This window comes from Athene cunicularia (assembly GCF_003259725.1).
Source record: "Athene cunicularia isolate RWA chromosome 15 unlocalized genomic scaffold, athCun1 chr15_part1, whole genome shotgun sequence".
Classification (NCBI taxonomy): domain Eukaryota; kingdom Metazoa; phylum Chordata; class Aves; order Strigiformes; family Strigidae; genus Athene; species Athene cunicularia.
The window spans coordinates 14,057,288-14,079,034 of NW_020799121.1; the positions used below are offsets into that span (position 1 = coordinate 14,057,288).

A 21,747-nucleotide genomic window follows, 5' to 3' on the forward strand; every position below is an offset into this window, starting at 1 on the left:
AACTCAAGATATTCTAGTTCAGCATTTTAACATTTCAGTTAAAACCTACACGTTGCCTACTACAACTCGCTCACAAGAACTGCTCCCTAAGGAGCATGCTGAGGTACTGAGAAAGGGCAGGATTTCTGGTGTACGTCAACGTACTTATGAAAGAGACAGGTGCCCACTGGGTTTGTCCAAGCACCATCCCTTTTTTCAGCTTCTGTAGCAAATCCAAATGAAACGATCGGTCCCGTGTCATCATCTGTATCTCCATAGGAAACTATTTCAATTTCCCAGTAGAATGATGGTGCCTAGAAGTAAAAATATCAACTTTTAAAAAATTATTTACAAAACATAGGTAAAATAGAAAATTTTCTTTTTCTTTTCATGTGCTGTTGAATATTAAACGACGGAGACTGTTGTACAGTCATGAGTTCTTACCTGCACTGGAACTGGTGAAGTGGCATAGATAAAGGTGCCCCGAGGAAGTCCCCCACCTGCACTAGGATCAGCCAAAAAGGTCACAGCTGTGAGATGCGATGAAAACATGCACGCTCGCACAGGGGGAAACACTCTTGATGGGCTCCAAGTGATTTCTTTGGGCTACAAACAGGAACAGAATGTTTTATTCTACCAATTCCACTTGAAGTCATCTACTGAAATCCAACGACACGTTCTTTTACGAAGTGCACATTTAATTTAACACAGGCAATTACCATGACTGCAATCACAAATTACATCCTATTACAGGAATTCGTATTAAATTAAATACTTGAATAAGAATTTAGCCAGTCCGGCTCCATCCCCACAGGCAGGCCCTCTGCAGACAGTGCCTGCCTTCACTTGCAAGGGGCAGAAGACTCGGCAGTGTTTCTGTGCTCACCTGTCTCCTGTCCGCTTGGAGGGGAGGAGGGGGAGGTCGAGCACAGTCACGATACAACATTCGTAACCTTTCACACTGCATTTCTACAACAAGGAGCCTCTCCCCTGTAACAACAAACCAAGTCATGAGGTTCCAAGCCAGCCTAATTACGAGTCCAACAATGCAATCTTAACACCACTAAATACAAACAAACATTACATTTGCAAGTTAAGAGATCCGATCAAATAATCTCACCTAATAAGGATAAACTAAAGGACAAACCCGAATGTATACAAGCAATTGTTTTCCTCCCGTGTTTAATTTATATTTGGTCAGCAAAGACACTGTTACATTAATTGAGATATAAAGTTAGTGAGCATGTTTATGACCCCGCAAAGGCAGGAAGTCAAAAGAACTTATGCCTGCTGTCAAAAAATCGATACGCTCCCTTTTACACTGGAGATCGTACCAAAATCCCCTTGGTTCCTACCCTGACATCCTTCACTTCAGCCATTCCTCCCATGAACAGCTTTGACATGTTCCTAAAACTTTCCTTGAACTAAGACTTATGCTGGGCCCGCTGCTTATCCTTAAACAAAAGGGAAAGAAATCAAGAACTCAAGGATAAGGAATATAAGAAAGCATTGTGTAAAACAGCAGAAAGGTCATAAAAAAACCCATACAAAGGATAACATCATGGAATCCAGAGTAGGTGACACGGGAAACAACAGTGGAGAGCATTCAGAAGAGTAGTACTAGAGAGCTAGCATCTTCTGTGGTCCACAGGGTAATCATGTTCTGGCCTAAAAATTTATGCCTCATGTTAAAATTGTTTAGTCTGATTATCAGCTACTCTTATGTTAAGAGCTCTGCAGCTATGACAGGACATGCTGTCCTGTGCTAGCTATCAAACCCTAAGTAGCCGGAAGACAAAACACTGAAATGATTTTAAAAGCTGTTATGTTTCTGAACCGAATAGGACAATGAAGCTGCACAAACACGTTCAATACCTACCAGGGCTGCACTCCTGCGCTACCAAATTAAGAACTTCTACAGCAGCTGGACACTGTTGAATGAATTCTTCACAGAAAGAGCTGTCTTCTAACAGCTGAGCCATCACCAGGCATGCTCTTAATGGAAAAATAATATGTTTAAAGCATTACAAAACTGTACGCTGACATCAAAGTGGTCTTTACATGTACTGAATTCAAGACTATTTTAAAAGACAGCGCACCGACTGATCTACTGCTTTATCTGGTTGCCTAGCTATCTGTTGGAACTTCCACAATGACAGCCTCCCCCTGCTTCATAACATTTACTTAGATGATGTATTTGCTCAATGCATTGTCAGTGTATTACAGGGGGCACTTTATTTTTGGTGCTCATTTTAACATCATCCAGACACTAAATGTCCTTAAGGAAGCAAACAGTAATTTTTGCATTGTCTCCTGCTGTCATATGCCAATACCCCCAGAGGAAGAAAACAAAACCCCATGCAATTTCCTTGAATGTTTGTGTAAAGAGTCAAAACAGACTGAGGTGCTGCACAAAAACCAGCAACTCACCTGGTTCTTATTTCAGCAAGAAGCCGGACCACTGCCATTACTGGAGTTGAGCCATCTCCTGTTGCAGGAAGTGAGGTGTGAATAGATAGACTTCCCTCCTGAGGAAGCAACATGGACTGGACTGCCTGTACTACCTTCTCAGTAATGGACAGTTTATGAAGAGGCAATGCCTGATGGTGGGGGGGCACGGTAAAAAGTTAAATTCAAGTAGTTAGTTTCTAAGAAATGAGGGTGTTTTATTACCTGGAGTTAATTCTTATTTTGTACTATCACAAAACCAGCACCAAACACCAGTTAAAAAAAAAAAAAAAAGGAACAGAAACAAAACCAAAAAAACCAACACAGTATGCAATGGAACATCTTTAAGCACCAAAAAATGACTATTGATGTTACTCAAATGAGAACTTAAATATAGATAGTTAAGCTGTGTTTAAAACAATGAGGCAAACTTTACAAATAATATTTAATCAAAGATGAAACAGACTTTTTACATGCTGTAGATTCATTGCCAGTATGCTGTGACGAAAAATATAAATAATTGATATTATACTTAATATTGGATTCTTAAAACTACCGTACCTCAGATCTTGGAACACAGAGCCTAGATAATGGAATAGTTAATGTGTCTGATGCTTGTGAGGTCTTTCTACTGTCTATACTGGTAGGTGGAAATTTGACCGTTGCTATACCTTCTTGTTCATTAATAGATGCCACAACTCCAATGCTTCCTGCTATTCCTTTACCTAAAACCTACAACCAAAGAAGGGCCGCGTAAGATTTAAGGCTTTACGAACAACAAACACTGAGCGTTTAAACACCACACAGCAACGCAACACAATTACAGAGCTGGGTATTTTAGGAAACAGGAATAACACACAATAGCACGTGTTATTGCAACTGCTTCACAATTGCAGGCAATTGCTCCACAGGTACGTCGATGCAGGCAAAGCATCACCAAAAGCACCACTTCTCATTTAACATATAGAATGTGAATGGTGCTAAATTACCTGAACTTCAGAACCTATTTTAATCGTCTCCTTAAAGCCACCCAGAGCACAAAGGGCAGCTACTGCCTGCCGAGCAATTCTTTGAAGTTTAGCAAGTTTCCTTCCGCTGCTACTCCCGTTCTCCAAAATACTCTCTGCGTATTTCCCAAGTTGGGGAATGTACATCAGAGCCCGAGACAGAACCTGAAGACACAACCAAAAATACCAGAGGATGACTTCAAAGGACAATTCAAACAAAAACCAATGCCCCAAGCCTCCAGCCCACACACAGTCTCAGAAGAATTATTTTTGTTCTTGAAGAGAATTATATAACTCAGAATATTCCAAGTTCTCTGAAGTGTGAACACCAAAGCCAGCTCTGTTCCCTAATAACTTCTAGAATCGCAGAGTCACGTATGTAATCTTAGCAAAAGTCTTTGCTCAAGGATTTAGCTTAAGCAACAGATTAGGTGCCACAGGACTCAGAGGAACATAAAAGCAATGTGCTCTACTTTCCAGCCAACGCTTCAAACCCTCAGAGGTCGTGGCAAAGAGGGCTGAATGCAAAGGCAGAATAATTACCTGGCAAAGAGAAGATAATTCCCTAAACAAACAGCGAATTACAGAATGACAACACATTCCCTAAGGCCAGGAAATTTCTGATTATTTATTCCACCTATCAGATAGATACCATCTACTACTAGAAAGGGCTGCTTCTGTGCAGTTACACATCCCAGTCTCAAGTATTAGAAATAGCAAATTAGAAAGGAGTAGCTTAGGAAATTGCTAATCATTAAGTTCTCTTAGTTACTCAGTACACGCTTGGTGTAGAATTTGATATTTCATCTTCTGCTTGCTTACTTTTTCAGCAGTTGTTGTCCATATCTGAGCTGCATTTGATTCTGGTGCCATCAGCAAGCTATGCAGCAAAGCAATCACCTCTGCTGCCATGCTGTTGGCAACATGGCCACTAATGAATGGCCTCACAGGATCCGTCCTGTACAGGAGTAGAAAGCAATTTGCCTATTAATTTCAAAACAAGAGAAGGAAAAGAAGCTTCAATTGTCAACAACAATATACAGCAGAAAAAAAAAAAAAGAAAGGGAAGTTTACGAACACCTGGATTATTTTTCAGAGCACTGGTATTCAGAAAAGCAGAATCTAGACTCTGAGTATAGAATCAAAGTGACTGACCTGGCAAGCTCAGAATTCCTCTCTCTGCAAATAGATGTTTGTGCCGTCTTCTTTTTGTCCCCAGTGGACAACCCACTAGTAGTTTCTGGATTGACAGTTTCTATGGGTGGCCCAACGCTAACTATTAGACCAGACTGTGCCCACTTAGTTGCCTTTCGAAGAGCTGCAGCAGCTTCTTCTGTAATAACTTCACAGCAGCCACTCTGAAAATAAAATTGCCATATAAGACAAATACCAATGTTAACTCTATTGGGCCACACTGTGAGATGCATTTAATTCTCATCCCTCTGCATATGTAAAAGTACTAAGAACACATCAGAACATCCTCCTGTGCATGTATTAGTCACAGTCACAAGACAAATTCTTTCTGTTGCTTTTCCTCCTCTACAAAGAGAGCGGAGATCAACACGGATTCATTGCCTCTAATATCCCATTTTTAGCTTAACAGGATGGTTTCTCTTCCCTGATCAAAAAGTCACACATGAGTATTTGCACCAGAAATACTCAAGAAGTATGTCTGAAGATATACACAAAAATTTAATTTAAATATATGGTTTAAAATTCATACTATCACTGTGCATTAAACACTTCAGGAATGAGAATATTCAAGGGGCTGAAAGATGATCTACAATGGTCGGAGAAAGCATTAGCTAAAATTCTTCTTTGTCATTTACCCCCGCATTTACATCAATAACTACATAATGCTACCATTACATATAAAGCTATCTTTCTGAACAGTTCTGTAAACTAAATATTTAACCAACAGGGATTTAACATCAATTAAAACAAGAATTCTGACTGGCCACCCATTTTTTACAACGTTGAATAATTCTTCAGTTATTCCTTTTTCTTACTTTTGTCATGTCTCGATCCATTTTCACCACTTTCTCCATATTGGCACCAGTTCCTAGTCGGAATGGACGACCTTCTGAGCTACTGTAAAAGTGAAAACAAAACACATGAGCTTTGTTTTCACCGGTGGAAAAAACAGCTGTACTATACAGTCTAATTTAACATACTATGCATAGTTTGAATTTATTTGAAAGCAACCCATGCAACTAAACTGCTCAACAGTAACAGGAATACTAGATAGTTAAGGACATACCCAACTGCACTGTACTCTGCAAAAGGAATTTAGTACTACTGAATGGAGTTATTTGCATAGCAACTTAATTCTTCCCCTCTCAGAAAGAAGCATCATGAAATTGGCTTTTTACTGAACACAAATGCCCAAGGGCTCCGAGTTAACCTTTCACCTCAGAGCACCCAACAGCTGTACCTTTTAGTAGCATTTTTAGGGCAACTTGGTTTTGAACTCGTGGAGTGGGAGAAGAGGAAACAAATAGCACAAAATGCAAGAGATGATAATGTTGTCTGTTTGACATTCAGAGCTCACAAAAAACAGGTGGGTATTAAGAATAGTAAAGAAGCTGTAATAGTAAATGATTATCCAGTGTATGCATTATTAAAAGCAATGCTTTTAAAGCCATTTTGCTTTGATAGTTGTACTTGTCAGTCCTACACAGGCTGTAATATCATAACAACATTAAATTTTTCTGATTGGAGTCTCATTTAAGAAGATAATTTTTCATGTGATTGTTTTTAGACAGATTAAAAGACTTTTTTTGTTGTTGTTCCTTTGCTAGTGGCTGACATGGCTTGTAAGGAAGCCAAAACCAAAACGTCACACTTCATATCCCCCTCCACCTTGTATACATCTGTATAATCTGCTCTGTTTCAGCTCTGCTGCCCTCATCTTTGCTAAACAGTCTTCTACGAAGCAGACAAGTCCAGGAAGCACTGGGATTTAGATTCGTTCTGCTGCTGCCTCACCACAAATGCAGTATAGTGGTATGCACTTTTATCCAGGTAACAGCACACTAAGCATCAGCCCTATAAACCTTTTTTGCATTATCTTACTGCTTTGCCAGTAAACACGACGAACTGGGAAGACATTTTGCTTTCCCATTTACTATTAGATCGAGAATGTGTTTTTATATAGCTGTAGCACCGAAAAAAAGAAGAGAAATGGTATTGGTGAAATAGGTTGCTAATTCCAATCCGGCAAATTAAGATTACCTTAGTAATGGCTGAAGGACTTCATGGGACGACTGATCTTCCCGTTTATGAATAAAAATGGAAAGTTTACCATCCACTGCCTCGCTTTCTTCTCCAGGATCTTTATCACCTTTTATAGAATTTTTAGGACTGGCTTTTGCCAAAGTAGTATCCGGCTCAGAGGCAGTTGGAGAAAGAACTGTCTGGCATCCTTGAGGAGCAAAGGAAAACACACAACCATGAGCTCTATCAACAAAAACTTTCTTGACCTTGAAACTAATGCTAATACACCCGAGATGCATCTAAAACATCACTGGGACACACACTTTTGTCTGAGAACAGTTAAATTAAGAGGCAGATGGGATGTCACAGAAATATCCTGTCTTTCGATACTGACATATCATGTACCTTTTCCTGCTTGAGCTTTCTGTCAGTACAAAAGCTCCCTGCGGAAACATGACTTGCTTGGCAATTTCTCAAATTAGCACCACATCAAAAAGATGCTGGTACCTGGTACTACATAATCCGCCAGCTTTGCCAAGAGCAGAGAGGCAATCTTGGAGGCTGGGTCACTGGGATCATCCTGTTCGCTGTTCAGAGAGGGTACTGAGTAGCTCCAGGGAGGCAGTTCCACATTTCCACAGTCCTCAACACTCATGAGAGGCAGTGCAGCACGACACAACTGGAGGATGATAAGGACCAGCTTTGGAGAAGGACGCTGATCCAAGAGAAGTGACAAAAGCTTGGACACACAGGCAGGCTGGCTGAGGATTGCTTTACCTATGTGACTCCTGAAAGGGAGAAAGAATAGGTAACTGCTGTTTGAAAAAAAAAAATATTTTTTGATTGTTTGAAGATGCTCTTGGAATTAAAAACAATTTATTATTTCAAAAATGAAAGTAAAAAGAAAATCAGCATCGGACAAAACTTTACCTGCAACAATTCTTATGTAACATGCTAACAGTGATTAAACACTGAGTGTCAGTTTACAATCAAATTTTAGAATGGTTTTGAAAGTTACTTAACTTCACTACTGTAAAAAAAAAACCCAAAACAAACAGCAAAAAACCCAACAATCCCCAAAAGAGCCCCCACCTGCTTTCATACATAATAAAAAACCCAAACAACTCCAGAGACAAAGGCCTAGTACCTTGACAGGTCATTAAGAAGACTGAGAACATCTTGAAGCGCATCATTTCCTGCAGCTTGATTACCACAACACTCCGTAGCTCGTGCGAGGTGGTTGGTAAGAAGGCTGGAGACCTGACGAGCCAGACCAGAGTGAACAGCTTCTGTTGAACCACCTTTAAAAGCAATGCAAGAGCACACAGCCGGAATTAACAAAAAATCAATGTACACGTCTACAAATTCCTTACCCATAAAGGGAAAGTAGTAACAAAATTAAAACGTCTTTCATTAAAAATAAAAATTGATACAGCTTCTACGTCCCATTAGCAAATAGCCATGTGTCTAAGTTTATGTATGTTATGGGTGAATCCTATCACAGGAGAAAGCGATCACTCAGGGTCTCTGGGTTCTCTGGTTATGTCTAGACAGAACCAAGTGGCAGACTTTAAATTACCTGCAACATAAACACTCCCATGAGGAGAAAAAGCAGCTAGAATTTAAAAAAAACCCCAAACAAACAAAGAAAATCAACTTATTTTTGCATCCACTTCTGTGTTCTTTAGAACCCACACAGCATGGAAGCCGTGGTGAGCGATGCCCTGTTTTAAAAACATTTATACCGCTCCCCAGGCACCTGGGCAATTCTAAAGCACACAGCAGAAATACGTCTGGCAGCATTCCTACCTTCTTCTTTCTCCCATTCAACACACCGATTGGCTAGCACCTGGAAGGCAGCCCAAGCCATGGTGGCCACCTTTTGTTTCTTAGTTTGTTTTTCATTCGAACTGGATTCTGTCTGGCTGCTTAAACTGCAAAGCCGGTCCATAAGCTGTACCAGGCCACTACGTACCAAGCACTTCTCTTCGCTCCTGTGGAGGAGAAATTCAGATTTTACTGAAGTAACTTCTCAGTCACTAACAAGAGACACAATGAAATTCCAGAACTTGCTCTGCAGTTAATAACTTCGCTTTGCACAAAGACAGTTCTGCCTCTGTCTTGCCCTCCCCAGATGAAATTCTGTGAGAATTTAACAGCATGTTCTCAGATACTTCTCTCATTGTGGAGAAAGGGAGTACAATTATGCTAGCTAATGCTTTTCCTTAAGGCAAAACCTTAATAGATGTCCTCTTTCCCTTTCACATTCACCATTTCACACTACTTCCATACCTCGTGTAAGGTATAGTGCATAAGAGGCCAATGCTATTTGCACAAGCGATGGGGTAGCGAGCACACAGCGAGACCACAGATGTCATAGTCTCTCCAAAAGCTTCCTGGACTTGTTCCACCATCCCGCCACACGTGAGCTCTTCAATTCTGTTGGCAGTTAGAAATTTGAAATGGTAAAGCTTTCTAGCTAAAATAAAACGAGCAAACTTCCAAATACGACTTTAAAAAAAAAATAAAAATCAGCACATATTAAGAGTTAAGAAAGATTTAAAACACTGTGACTTGCAGTTTTGCTTATAATATGAAACACAGGTAAACAAGGTATTATGCTAGTTTTAGCTCAGAGACAATTTAAATTTGACTACAAACAAAATACTTCTCAAATATTTATCAAATTTAGATGACTGTATCAGTATCAGCTAAAACACTATTACTAATTAACAAGAATTCAGAATAAAGTCAGGAGAGTGAGATACCCTATATAGGTATTTCTGGACACATCATCCCGGTATGAAAGGAAAGTTCATCTACTGCCAAATTAAAGCATTTCCTAGAAGTTTCTGCCTGTTTACCCCACAAGGGCCAAAGTGGCTGTTGCAAGCTTTGTTCTGCAAACTCGAGCCCTCACAGCTAGTCGCTTCTCAAGAGTTTTTCTTTGCGCAAAACAATTTCCTATCTTCTACAGAGACCAAAACACTTAATTACTTTGAGAGAAATAAACAGACCTTGGTCCCCCCTGAAGTACCATGGTCACAGGGCCCACGAGATGTGTCACGCCTCCAACCCGAACCGCTGCCGTCAGCAACTCTCTCATATGCACTAGGGCTTGTTTCCTCGTATTGCCACGCCGCCACCTCGTCTGAGCAGCTAGCAGAAAACTGCTGCTGGATACCTATGAGATTTCGTTTGGTTTTGTTAGAGACACAGGACGCTTTCCCTCTTTGTGAAGGGTTTAAATTTGAAAATACAATGATTTAGTGCGTTTAAAAATGCCATACCGCTTGGTCAGGATTTGTCCCAATGAAAGCAAACAGTTGTCCCAGTAAGACACTGTACGTGGGCTTGTCTCTGCTGTCCTCGATGGTCAGGGACTGCAGAAGAGTGAAGGAGCTACTTCTGTGGCTGGTGACGTGGCGGCGCCTGTGAGAATATGGGATGATAATTACACCTGGCACCAGTAAGCTGATCCCATTTAAAAACCAAACGTGCTACGCTTGCAAAGTTTATGAGGATTTTAACACAGGCCGCGTTACTGAAAAGCAGCTTAGTGGAATAAACCCTTGTATACCTTTGACTTGATCTAGCAAACTCGAGATCTTCGTTACCAATCATTTCTAAGTCAGAGGGTGCTGACATGCTGCGAAGGAAGACGGGCTGGCGGACTGCGTGCGAGATCACCTTTGTTTCAGATGCTGATTTGCAGGCTGCAATATTATACAATATGAAAGAATGTCACTCTTGGTGTAGGAGGTTATTTACAAATGGTTTTTTATAAAATCACTCCAGCAGAAGTTAACATAGGGTGGGAGAAAAACAGTCTAAGCAAAAACTTGAAATCCAGTTCTGAGGATTTTCTCATTTTCAGGTATTGTTTCACGTTACTTTTCTTTTGATTAGGTTAAGCATTTTTTCCCCAATAACTCAGGAGACTAAAGTTTAAATTCCACATATTATTACTCAGGCCCTAATTTACCATCATTACAGCAATCAGAAAACAAAGACTCAACTTCATTTACTGTAAAAAAAAATTCGTTTGAAAAATTAAAAAAAAGTTTTCCTTTTAATTTAAGTGGGAGAGTAAGACAAAAGGAATAAATTCTATCTTTACAAAAAGAGAAAAAAAAAAAGAAAGTACAATGCTGGTAATGAAACATATACCTGGAGTCTCTGCAGGGGTACCAGATATACTCCTTGTGATACCAGACTGTGCTGCAATAGTGACATGTAATAACAGCTCTGCTCTGTTCATCAAGCTCTTAACTAATGTTTTTGTTTTTGCTAGGGGATGAGAGGTCTTCTGTATCAGTGAATTCACCTCTTGAAAAAACTTCTCCCTAAGATTATGAAAGAAAAACCAAAGAAGTAAACTCCATTACTTTAAAGCCTTCTGAAATGAAGTGTTAGTGAGAAAGGATATTTAAAAGATGACATATGGCATCAATCCATTCTACGCCAATAAAATAGAAAGCAGAAAAAGTGAAGAAATCAACAAGTGATTTGATAGTAAGTACTAGTAGCTGTAGCTACTAGCATTAATATATTTACAATTTTAAGCAGATATTGCTAGACAGAGAAGAAAATTAAGTTTTAAAGTATTTGCATCCCTGATTAAAAGGTCATCTGGACGTTCCTGCTCACAAATATTTTCTTTCTATAGGTCTACCAGCCTTTAATGGAATTCTACATACAATGGTTTTGAAACATTTAGTGCCAGCTTCTGTTTCACATCATTAAGTGTCACAGGGTACACTGAGATTCAAGTGCCTATTTCAACAAGCATTTACATATGTGTGCAAGTTTAACCCTCCATAACTACTGTTGGAACTCGCTGGAATTCCACAGCTGCTTGAAGCTGCCCAAATGCTACCCTCCACAGCCAGCTACTAACCTTAACGCCAGGACCACATTCTCAAGATCACTTCCATCAAAAGAAACTTCTTTCATTGAACACAGAAGTTCTAGTTCTTTCATCTTGCTCTAAACAAAGTGAAGGAAAATGATGAGCAGGTACGGAGAGAGCAGCGCGAAGCATGAGCCCACACAGCAGGCACCGTGCTCACCTCATTGAAGTGATAATCATAAAAGAATGGGACATTGTTCTCCAGCTTCCCATGCATGGCATCATCTACCTCACTCTGCCATTTCTGCTCCAGCTCGGCCACACTCTAATGAAGAGACAAAAATGACACTTATTACACTTGTTCATCTTAAGAAATCTGAGTACATTTTGTGTTTCTAAAATGCTGTTAACACACCTTCATTCTCACAATTAGTCTTCTGCTTTTTATGTCATTTTATTTTTACCTGTAATTGTCTCTCCATGGCATTTAGCTTCTTAAAGGTCTCTCCCATAATTTTACAAAGTAAATCATATTCTTCAGCATGTTCTTCCTGATACTGGAAATTTATCAGGGACTGGAGCGCATCAACCAAATTCAGATGTTTAATCACACATGAAACTACCATCTCCTCCATCACTTCTGGCTGAATCACTTCCCTAGGGTTATAGGTAAAGCCAAAGCGATTAAGTACAAATAACAAACAAACTTTAATTCACACTTACAACTTGATCAGATCCTTCATTCACCAAGTGTTTACAGAACATTAAATGCATTCCAACATACACGACAGGCGTGCCACTTCCTCACCATTGCTTTATTTAGCTCACTCTGGCACAAAAAACATTTGGAACAATAGAAGTCCAGTCAGAAAAATAGAGCAGAACAATGACTACTTACTTTATACTAGGTCTAAATTGAGGCCGAGCACGTCCAGAAATTTCCCTGAGTTTTATCATGATTCCTGGAGGCAGCCTAATCCTAGGCAGATCAAAATAGTGTCCAACGGGAGGCACTAGAACATCAGAGGGATATGTAAATTCTCTATCTTCATCTATAGTAAGAGGCAATGGAGAAGGACTTGGTGTAAGGGCTGGAGATATTACACCATTAGCTTCCACCTGCCACTGGCACCTGGAAAAATAAATGAAAACAGATGAAAAATACTGGGTTTCACCTTGCTAACTCTTCCCCTCCCGCCCCCCTCAGTCAGAAAGACACATTTGTCAACAGCATTTTAGAGAGACAGACATACTAAGTGTGACTTGTACCAAGCACAGCCCAATCCTCCTCTACTTACTCTAAAGAAAATCTCTATTCTAGAGAATATTCCTTTAGTTTTAGGCAACACAGAACTGCTGAACAAACTGCAGGAAAAATTCTCAGAACGTCATCATCAAACACAAGACTTGAGCAGAACTACAAAAATCACCTTCCCTCAGAAAAAAAACCCCACATGGGAACTCAGAGAAATTATTTTATCTTTTTTTTTACCTTTGTAATAGTTTAGATCTTAAAAGCTCTTGGCAGGTTTCTTCATCTTTGGTAATTTCTGGTCCATTGTATAATATTCGCAGCATAGAACAAGCTAACACAGAAAGGCCAAGGGCCAGGTCAACTAAGAACGGCAAGCCTCCTGACACATCCTCTGAAGACTCCTGTAGTAGGAATAGCGATAAGTTGCACTAATCAATCAACCATGAAGTCCTTCCTCGATATATTTCAAGACAGGAGATTTTATATTTTTATATATAATCTTACATATAAAAGATATAGATATATATCAATCATACATCTCTTACACAGAGGTACACTGAAAAAACGCCTAACCATTAAAAGCAATATATAAAACCAACTCAAGACAAAGAACAATGGATTTCAGCATTATTTTCCTGAACCAAGAAAGAAAAGAAAAAATAAAGTTATTTTTTGGTTCAGTCATTCTTTGGCCTGCAGATCTGTCATCTCACAGGCCTAGTCCTGGCTTCCCAGTAGTGGGATTTAAGTTTCCTTTTGCTTGATCCCAGCATCCCTCCCCTCTCTCCTTTATAAGCTGGGAGCATTAATCCCTCATTAAATCTCTGATTTCCAGGTTGTTACAAGATACCCGTCTCTCCAAAGAAATACAAGCAGCAAGAGACATTAAAGTGACTTCATCCAAGTCCAGTGCCAATGACAAGAGACAGGTAAAGGCATATTTGGTAACAACCGTCTTCAGAACCCCCTAAGCACGCTACAGACCATGCCCCAGGGTATCTCTAGCTAAGGAAGCCAAATATCTAAAGCTTAGGTCCTTTCCTAAGGATGCTTTGTCATTGCCAAAATAAGTAAGCTATTACTGCTTTAAATTTCAAACGTTAACTTCCAACTTCAAAGTACATTTCTATTTGATCCGAAGTGCGTGACAGACAGCAGATAAAGTGAAGCTGCGCCTATCCCATGGAATCTGTCATGTTTGAGTACCTGTGCTCGAACAGTGCAAGCAAAGCCCCACATAGCTTTGTCTGGAGTGTTGTGCTCACGACCACTCCGCATTTCAAAGGAGAAGGTGACTGTATCTCCTTCCACCTTAAAATTTTCATGGGAAGGAGGGAGGGGGGAAAAAAAAAAAAAAAAAGAAGATAAATTTAAGAATTGAGGCAAACAAACAGGCTTTTCATAAAAGTGGCTTATTTTATGGATTAATGTTTTTAATGACAGTTATCTAAGTATTATTTTTATCTCCGATTATATACTCTGATTTAAGATCCTTCCCTTTTTCTAAGGATAACTTCTAGTGGACAATTTGATTTGAATTTTGCTGCTGGCCAGCTACAGTAAAACAAAGAATACCACCATAGTTGTAGAATCAATTTATCAGTCTGTGTTACTTGGCCTTGATTTTCATCAAAACTCTTTCATTATTTATCTGCAAGAAACCATGCAATAACCAACAGTTCTCTTCCTGAAGGAAGACAGACAAGCTCTTCAAGGAGAAGAATGTCAGCACATTAATAGAAGGGTTTGCTATAAGAGCAGTACAAAAATCTATGTCTGAAAAATAAACGAAATTCCATTAATTGTGAACAACTGAGCGCTTGTCTAAAATTGCTTGACAGTTTATTACTCCTTGAGGGGAGGTTTTTAAGTTATTTTTTGTTACGTATATTAGTCCCATTTTAGCGTGGGACAACGCAGCAGCACAAACACATGAGAAAAATATCATACTGCATCCAATCTGAGGGAACATCCTGCAAAATTCTTGAAATATTGCGGTTTCAAGAAGTTTGAGGGCTTTTGCTGTCTTAGTTTTACTGACAAAATGTTATTCTAAAACCCAACAAATGGTTGGAGAGTCGCTACACTTACGACTTGTTATATTTGTGGGTTACCGTTAAAAAAAAAAAAAAAAAAATGCAGTCATGCCCATGGACCTTAAGAAAATATGCACATCCTCAGACTGTGCAAGAATTTATTCCTAGGAAGATATACTTATGAGAACAGCAGTGCCATTAGAGACTCCAGGACTGAAACACACCAGTAATGAAATCCAGTAAGACATAACAAAACAAGATAAGCTCAAGAGAGAAGCATCACACACAACATACAGTTGAGTTTAAAGTCATTCCCCAAGGACATAAGAGCCCACTTAAGAAGTGATCTCATCATGGATAAACCGTACACTTAAGAGCTTGGACTTCATCGCTATAAGGGTTAAAATGGACTTGACATGGTTTCCAAAGGGGATTTTTCTAGGTGAAATATTGTTGGATTATAATACTGTACCTTTACTAAGTCTTTCGGCCAACCAGTTCCTAAGACACTACGGCTGCCATATCCCAGTGTATTGCCTCCATACTCAGCAACCTTCCTACTGTTTGTGTTAGGACCAGCATAGATCACCAACTTCAAAACATAAAATACACTGTTAGACTGTAAGAGAAAAACAAGAAAATCTAATAATAATAATAATACTTAGCACTTACACCGCGCTTTATATTTTCAAAGCGCTTTATAAACATTAACAAATCCTCACAACAGCCCTGTGAGGTGAGTAGGCAAGTATTATTATCCCCATTTTACAGATGGGGAAACTGAGGCAGAGAGGAAATTGAGTGACTTGCCCCTGAGGTCACACAGCAAGTCAGCAGCAGAACTGGGAGCAGAAATCAGGAGAAATCCTAACTTCCAGTCCTCGTGCTGAGCTAACTAGAGCATATTATATGCCTCTCTATTAATAAATGGATTGATCCTGCTCCCAAAGTTAATATTTAGTCAGTGACTTCTGTGGGAACACGATGAGGCCCAGAGTCTTCTAGAGGAGTTTAACCAGTAATGGGTGACATTAATATTAAAACCACTTATAAATAATAATCAGGAGTGAGTATCACAGGACTTGCTCTATAGCAAATAATATATGTCAACAATTAGTAAGCAGCACAAGTAGCTCTTTTGATTATACAAAGTAAGTGCTATTAGTTGTGTTCTTGAAATTGAGTTCATATTAATCCATGTAAACAAGCCATTTATCGTTAGGGAAGGAAAAAGTAACCTTTCCAGTTCTGCCCAGTTTAAACACACTGGGCCGATCTACAAAGGAGGCAGCTAGATTAAAATTTGAGAAATAAGGGACACAACAGCAAAAATGAGAAGGAAGTCAAACTTTGACAATCTGAGCCATCATGAAATGAACTTTAAAAAAAAAAAGTAACAGTTGGCATGAATTTTTAAGAGGGGTAAAAAAAATAAATAAATAAAATCAAACCGCCTTCCCCCCACCAAACCCCATAGCTGTGGAGCCTATTATATTTCTTCTATTTTGTAAGTACCACTACTTCTGACATCTTTTCAGGAAGCTTCTTAATCACAGAGCCTAACTCTTAACAAAAGATCCTTGTAACTGATAGGTTTTAAATACTGAAGTAATCTCTAGATATTACGTTCTGAAGCAATACACAGGAAGATTTAAGCATATATTCTTTTTGGATTGTTTCTTCAAGAATAATATAAAGTAAACACAAACCATTTATCTTCCTGACTTTTCATGTCAACAACTCTTTGTACGTTTTCTATCATTTTGCTAATCTAGTCTTAAGGTGAAACTCAAGAATTGTTTGGATAAGTTATTCACGCTCGTACCACACAAGGAATTACCCCTCTGCACCCCAGGACTTTACAGCCTTGAAGTAATTAAGACTGATGTTACAGTGCACACTAATAAGCTCCTATCAGTAAAAACCTCCTGCATGATCCTGAGCACTGGAAATAAGGTGCCATGAAAGACAAGGGACAGAAAAGATGAAAACGGGAACTGCTGCTGACGAAAATATACACAAAAGAAAAGAATTTCTGAACTGGCCCTTGCTTACCTTATCGTAATCATATTGTGAAGAACATCTGTTGTCAAATCTAAGATATAAACAGCGGGCTCCTGGAATATGTACAGTTTCTTTAAATTTATAGTTATCCCTGACGGGATGAACTGTTTCTACAGTCTTCCCAGCAGCCCAGGGAGCAGGGATCTTCAAACCCGTAAGAAAACCTGGTTCTTCTTTCTCTTCCAACATTCTGTAATTAGAGTGAAAACTTAGTCCCAAAATTCAACACGCAGACCTAACAGCTTGATGTTTGAATATAAAGTACTTCAAATCACCTCTCAATATTGATACACAGCGACACAAAGCACTGACTCCTCATTTTAGGCGTAACTGTATTGAGGGAACACACAGAACTTAAATAGCGTGAACTCTGTACGTTAGAAATAACTATGCCAATCTCTGACCTGGAAAATCTGAGCTTTTCCCCATGCTTTCCAATTTCCAAATTATGATAAACCAGCTAAGTAGCACCATAAAAGAGTAAATGGTACGATACATGGATTCTAACACACGACTGGTAGCATTAAAAAAAAAACCAACCAAAAACACCACCTTCCCTTCTGCGACAGCACCCAAAACTGATTACGCCGTCATAAAACAATACGCCTAATATTTCACTCAAGTGTAGAATTCAGAGGATTTAAAATAAATTCTTCAGTGTTCACACAGCGTATTATCACAAGTCGTTCAATACTACAAATCCTGGAACGCTGCAAAATAGCTACGACAGCATTTTTTATTTAATTTAGCTGCATGTTTCTGTTTCCAAGCAGAAGCTGTATAATTTTAAGCTGAGACACAGGATTTAAATGCAGAACTTAAACCCATCATATTTCTCTATGTAAATGAAACCATTTAATATCTTTCCAATGGTTTTAATACTGTATCTCATGCTGCCAGAGCAATTTACATTTTCTCATGATGGCCTTCCTTAGCCTAATTTATTGTAAGAGGAACATTTAGAATTAATTTCTAATGCTTGAGGCAAGGGGAAAAACAAAACAAACCATACTCTGTGCAAACAACCTGAAGAAATTACTAATTTAATTCTATATGCAAAAAAATATAGAACTAATTGCCTTTTGTAAGGCATATATAGCTGTAAAAACCAGCTTTGCCTTAAAAAAAAATTTAAAAATTGCTGCTTTAAGATTCATCACACAGCAACAGTCAAATGAACATTACAGCTACGATTTTACCCCATGAAAAGACCCAAACGTAAAGAAAAATCACCTCTCATCAGGTAACAGCTTCCCTTTCTGATCTGATGCACCACTGGGGGAACTGTTTAGCTCTGAGAAAACTGGAGACTGAGTTTTAAGCAGCAGTGCAGTCTGTGGCACAAAATACAGAGTGTTAGAAGCAGGCAAACTGTAAATCATTTTAAGATCTTTTCACTGAAATATCTTAACAATCACACTGTATGTTGTTAACGACAATAAATCATTACTGTTGTACCAAGTCAAATTTAATGTTCAGCGTTATCAGCTGTTACAGCTGTCGAGCAATGCTTGCATGCAACATCTTTCTTCCTTTGTAGGCAACTGCTGACACAAAGACCATACCTGACTCGTGTAAAGAACCAGCTGCACCAGCTGAGGCATCAAGGCATCAGCCATAGTTAGAGTTTGCAAATTTGGGTGCATCAGAGATGTCAACAGGACAGGAAGCAGGTGACCAAGCATAGTAGCCTTTGTAATTTGCTCCAGGCCTTTTAATCTGTAAGGAGAGTCAAGGTTTCAGAGAGTATCACTACTATAAGTCATCTGTTTTATCTTGTAACAGACTGCATAAGCAGGCAATTCAAGATCTAGCAGAGAACATTTACATTATACTAAAAAAAAAAACCCAAAAAACTTAGTATTTTGAAAACATTACAATTTCTCCAAAGTGTTAGCATCCTAGTCTTTGCTATCAATTGTTACTAAACAATGATAGACCAGCAGACAGTAAAGCAAGAGTTTAATAATTACTTAGAAAATTATAAGCTCCCATGGGCAGGGGATTAAAGTCCACATCAAACACAAATGTCTTTGTTCAGTAGGTACATCAGGCTCCTAGCACACTTAGCTCAAAGTACTTTAAAAGAATCTGTATCTACAAAAATCCATTTGAGCATGAAACCTATCTGAAAACATCTCAAAGGAATTGTGTATTGTCAAAAACCCAAACTAATCTTGCAGGCAGTGAAAAGCACAGAAACTGAAACCTGAAATGCAAGTTGGAGAGGAAGGTGTGTGTTTGGTGAGAGAAAAGGTTCACAGCTTTTTGTTCGTGTCCCATTCCCAACATGTATTTTTAAGTGGAAGAGGGAAGGGCAAGGTGACACAATCTGATGAAGGAGATCATAACAACACCCAGGACTTGTCAGGAATAAAACATGTCATCCAGCTACTAGTGATGGAATAGTCAGAAATATAAAATTTTTTTTTTTAAATTGCCCCAGTTTACAGGAATACTCCCAGGCGTAACCACAGTTTGTTTCCAATTACCCTGCTCACAAATACCTCTGCAATGGACTAAAACCTTACCAATTTGAAGTTTCTGTAGATTATCAAGCTAGTAGTACTAACACGGAGAGTCTGAGTTGAAATTCTTCAAAAGTTAAGTGCTAAACAAATGCTATAGTAAGAAACAGTTCCCATACATTCAAAGCTCAAGTATGAAGTTCTAAAGTAATACTGTGCTCGTACAATATGCCACAAAAAAGCAAGTTTGCTCTTTTCAAGTTAGCATACTCATACTTGTCTTACCTTTGCTCTCTATCAGAAATGTCACTGTTAATTAGCGCTGTAGTGACTTGTTGCAGCATTTCTAAGACTTCATCACATCCTGTCAGAATTTGTGTAGCGAGAGACAAAATGCTGGCCTTTAGCTCCTAGGTACAAAAAGAGTTATAGGATACTTAAATTCTTAGAGAATATAAAAAAGGACAACAGAACAAAACGATGGATTTCCAAATTAAAATAATGATAATGTGACCTGGCAGGCCTGCAGCAGTAGATTCATCCAAGACTTAAATTTGATTAATGCTAAGCCCAAAGTGCTGGGAGAAACTAGGTGCATATTTTACAGGATGCACATCCAGTTTCTAGAGGGAAGGAATCCCCAAGTCCAGCACAGGAGAGAGAGCTGTCAGCCAGCCAAGGTACAGCATTGGTGACAGAATGTCCTAGCAGGTATGAGGATCACTGTAGAGAGAGAAACTGAACAATGAAAACATGGGTGAATACCGAGACAAGAAAAGTACTATGATATTTTAGCATTTATTCAATAAGCCTGAACAAATAACTTTCAACTGCAGCAAATTACAAGCACACAAAGTCTCAAAGAGCAGCAGATAAAGCCAGCTTAACAAACAATACCAGAAATTCAGAAGTCCATACCATTATAGAAAAAAATTGTTACTGTTATAAAAAGTGCTAGGACAAGACAGCCTGCACACTAGGACAAGTCTGGCTTCTATGAGTTCATTCATGACTATTCCAGCAGTAATATGAAATGACACCATTTTAATAAACCTTATACCAACAAAACAACCACTGTCCACAGACCCTCTCCTCTTAACAGTTTCCTTGCTACAAACATGATTCACGCGTTTTCAGAGAACACACGTAGGTGGTTCGACATGAGATTTGTAAGTTAAAACTGCAAAAAGGCAGAAGCCAGGTGAGGCAAATGAGAAAACCCTTTCTTATTTAAATCTGAAACACCTTTTTTCAAGGACCACCTAAGTGATTTGGAGAAGGCAAGGTGGTGGGGTTATGTGTCCAGAAAAGATTCCTGGCCCATGATTTTTCTTACTAGCACATATGAATTAAAATACATTTTAAACCTCCTTATACTATATTTAGAAAGTCAAGTGTCTGCTCTCACTGACAACACAGAACCCAAGCTGGAATACTGAACACAGAACAATTGTAGACTTCAGCTGCAGAACAAGAAAAAACTGTCTACAGTCATTTAACTATACCAAGAGAAAAAAGAACCGACAAAACAGCGTAAGTAGAATGCACTGCAGAAACAAGAGGTGTCACGGGAACACTGACTGTAGAGAGCCATACTAGAATAAAACTCGGTGTTTACCTGTACCTTCAATGTCTCTCCCTGCAAGGAGCTGTCACTGTCATCATTTTCATCAGGTTTAATCAAAATAGTGTTACTGAGGAGGTGGTTCTGTACGGCCATCAGATACCGCAAACACGAAGATGCAGCCTTTAACATAAATAAGTACACTTCACATTATCAAAAGCCTTTCATCAACTTTGATTCAGGCAATCCTTGTACTTTGAAATATAGAAGAAGAAAAAAAAGTTGAGGGAGAGGACAAGCAAAAATCAAAAAATAATTCCCCCAGAACAAAAATTTTTTTTTGCTGATTTAACACAAGTTTGTTAATACATGCTTAAGAGAAGGAACTGGTTGCAAAACACTGAATTTTGTGAAACAACTTAGAAAACACATGAAGCAGTACCATTTTACTCAGCTGTGTAACGTTATAGTAATATATTCCTTCCCTGCGCAGCATAAACAAAAGATATTCTCTCCCTATTTGCTGACACACAACCACAGCAGTTTCACCTCTATATACTCAGCGAAGACAATAGATTTAAGGATGAAAAGAAGCCAAAGGCAAATATACTTTATCAAAATACATTTTACTTACAGGCACAGTTGAAAGAAGCCTTTGAAAATCATCTTTAGATACAGTTTGGCACTTGGTGATTAAGACACAAGATTCTCGGACAACAATCTTGAGAATGTAGTGCAACAGCTCATCATTCAGCCTTCAAAAAATGCAGGGAAGATGTAAAATGTTAACAGTCTAATGATGGTGTGTTTTGTACAGCTCAGCTCAAAAGTCACTGCAAGCTGTATCATAAATTATGT

The 21,747-nt window shown here is 38.8% G+C and overlaps 1 protein-coding gene across 1 annotated transcript in view; it reads right to left on the reverse strand.

The window, feature by feature from the left end:
• The window catches only part of HECTD4 (HECT domain E3 ubiquitin protein ligase 4), a 63,567-nt gene that overhangs the window by 24,817 nt on the left and 17,003 nt on the right, over positions 1 to 21,747 (reverse strand). The window contains exons 15-46 of the mRNA XM_026859982.1: positions 21,524 to 21,644; positions 20,944 to 21,072; positions 19,611 to 19,735; positions 18,423 to 18,576; positions 18,091 to 18,191; positions 16,849 to 17,047; positions 15,266 to 15,385; positions 13,964 to 14,068; positions 12,995 to 13,158; positions 12,401 to 12,634; positions 11,967 to 12,159; positions 11,723 to 11,827; positions 11,551 to 11,639; positions 10,821 to 10,996; positions 10,231 to 10,366; positions 9,941 to 10,082; positions 9,668 to 9,834; positions 8,943 to 9,089; positions 8,460 to 8,644; positions 7,798 to 7,951; positions 7,158 to 7,438; positions 6,669 to 6,858; positions 5,444 to 5,525; positions 4,590 to 4,792; positions 4,257 to 4,392; positions 3,417 to 3,599; positions 2,989 to 3,159; positions 2,410 to 2,579; positions 1,859 to 1,974; positions 866 to 969; positions 424 to 585; positions 145 to 293 (exon numbers count right to left, since the gene is read on the reverse strand). Coding sequence (XP_026715783.1) covers positions 145 to 293; positions 424 to 585; positions 866 to 969; positions 1,859 to 1,974; positions 2,410 to 2,579; positions 2,989 to 3,159; positions 3,417 to 3,599; positions 4,257 to 4,392; positions 4,590 to 4,792; positions 5,444 to 5,525; positions 6,669 to 6,858; positions 7,158 to 7,438; positions 7,798 to 7,951; positions 8,460 to 8,644; positions 8,943 to 9,089; positions 9,668 to 9,834; positions 9,941 to 10,082; positions 10,231 to 10,366; positions 10,821 to 10,996; positions 11,551 to 11,639; positions 11,723 to 11,827; positions 11,967 to 12,159; positions 12,401 to 12,634; positions 12,995 to 13,158; positions 13,964 to 14,068; positions 15,266 to 15,385; positions 16,849 to 17,047; positions 18,091 to 18,191; positions 18,423 to 18,576; positions 19,611 to 19,735; positions 20,944 to 21,072; positions 21,524 to 21,644 — 4,893 coding nt within the window. The remainder of the gene's footprint in view (positions 1 to 144; positions 294 to 423; positions 586 to 865; positions 970 to 1,858; positions 1,975 to 2,409; positions 2,580 to 2,988; positions 3,160 to 3,416; positions 3,600 to 4,256; positions 4,393 to 4,589; positions 4,793 to 5,443; positions 5,526 to 6,668; positions 6,859 to 7,157; positions 7,439 to 7,797; positions 7,952 to 8,459; positions 8,645 to 8,942; positions 9,090 to 9,667; positions 9,835 to 9,940; positions 10,083 to 10,230; positions 10,367 to 10,820; positions 10,997 to 11,550; positions 11,640 to 11,722; positions 11,828 to 11,966; positions 12,160 to 12,400; positions 12,635 to 12,994; positions 13,159 to 13,963; positions 14,069 to 15,265; positions 15,386 to 16,848; positions 17,048 to 18,090; positions 18,192 to 18,422; positions 18,577 to 19,610; positions 19,736 to 20,943; positions 21,073 to 21,523; positions 21,645 to 21,747) is intronic.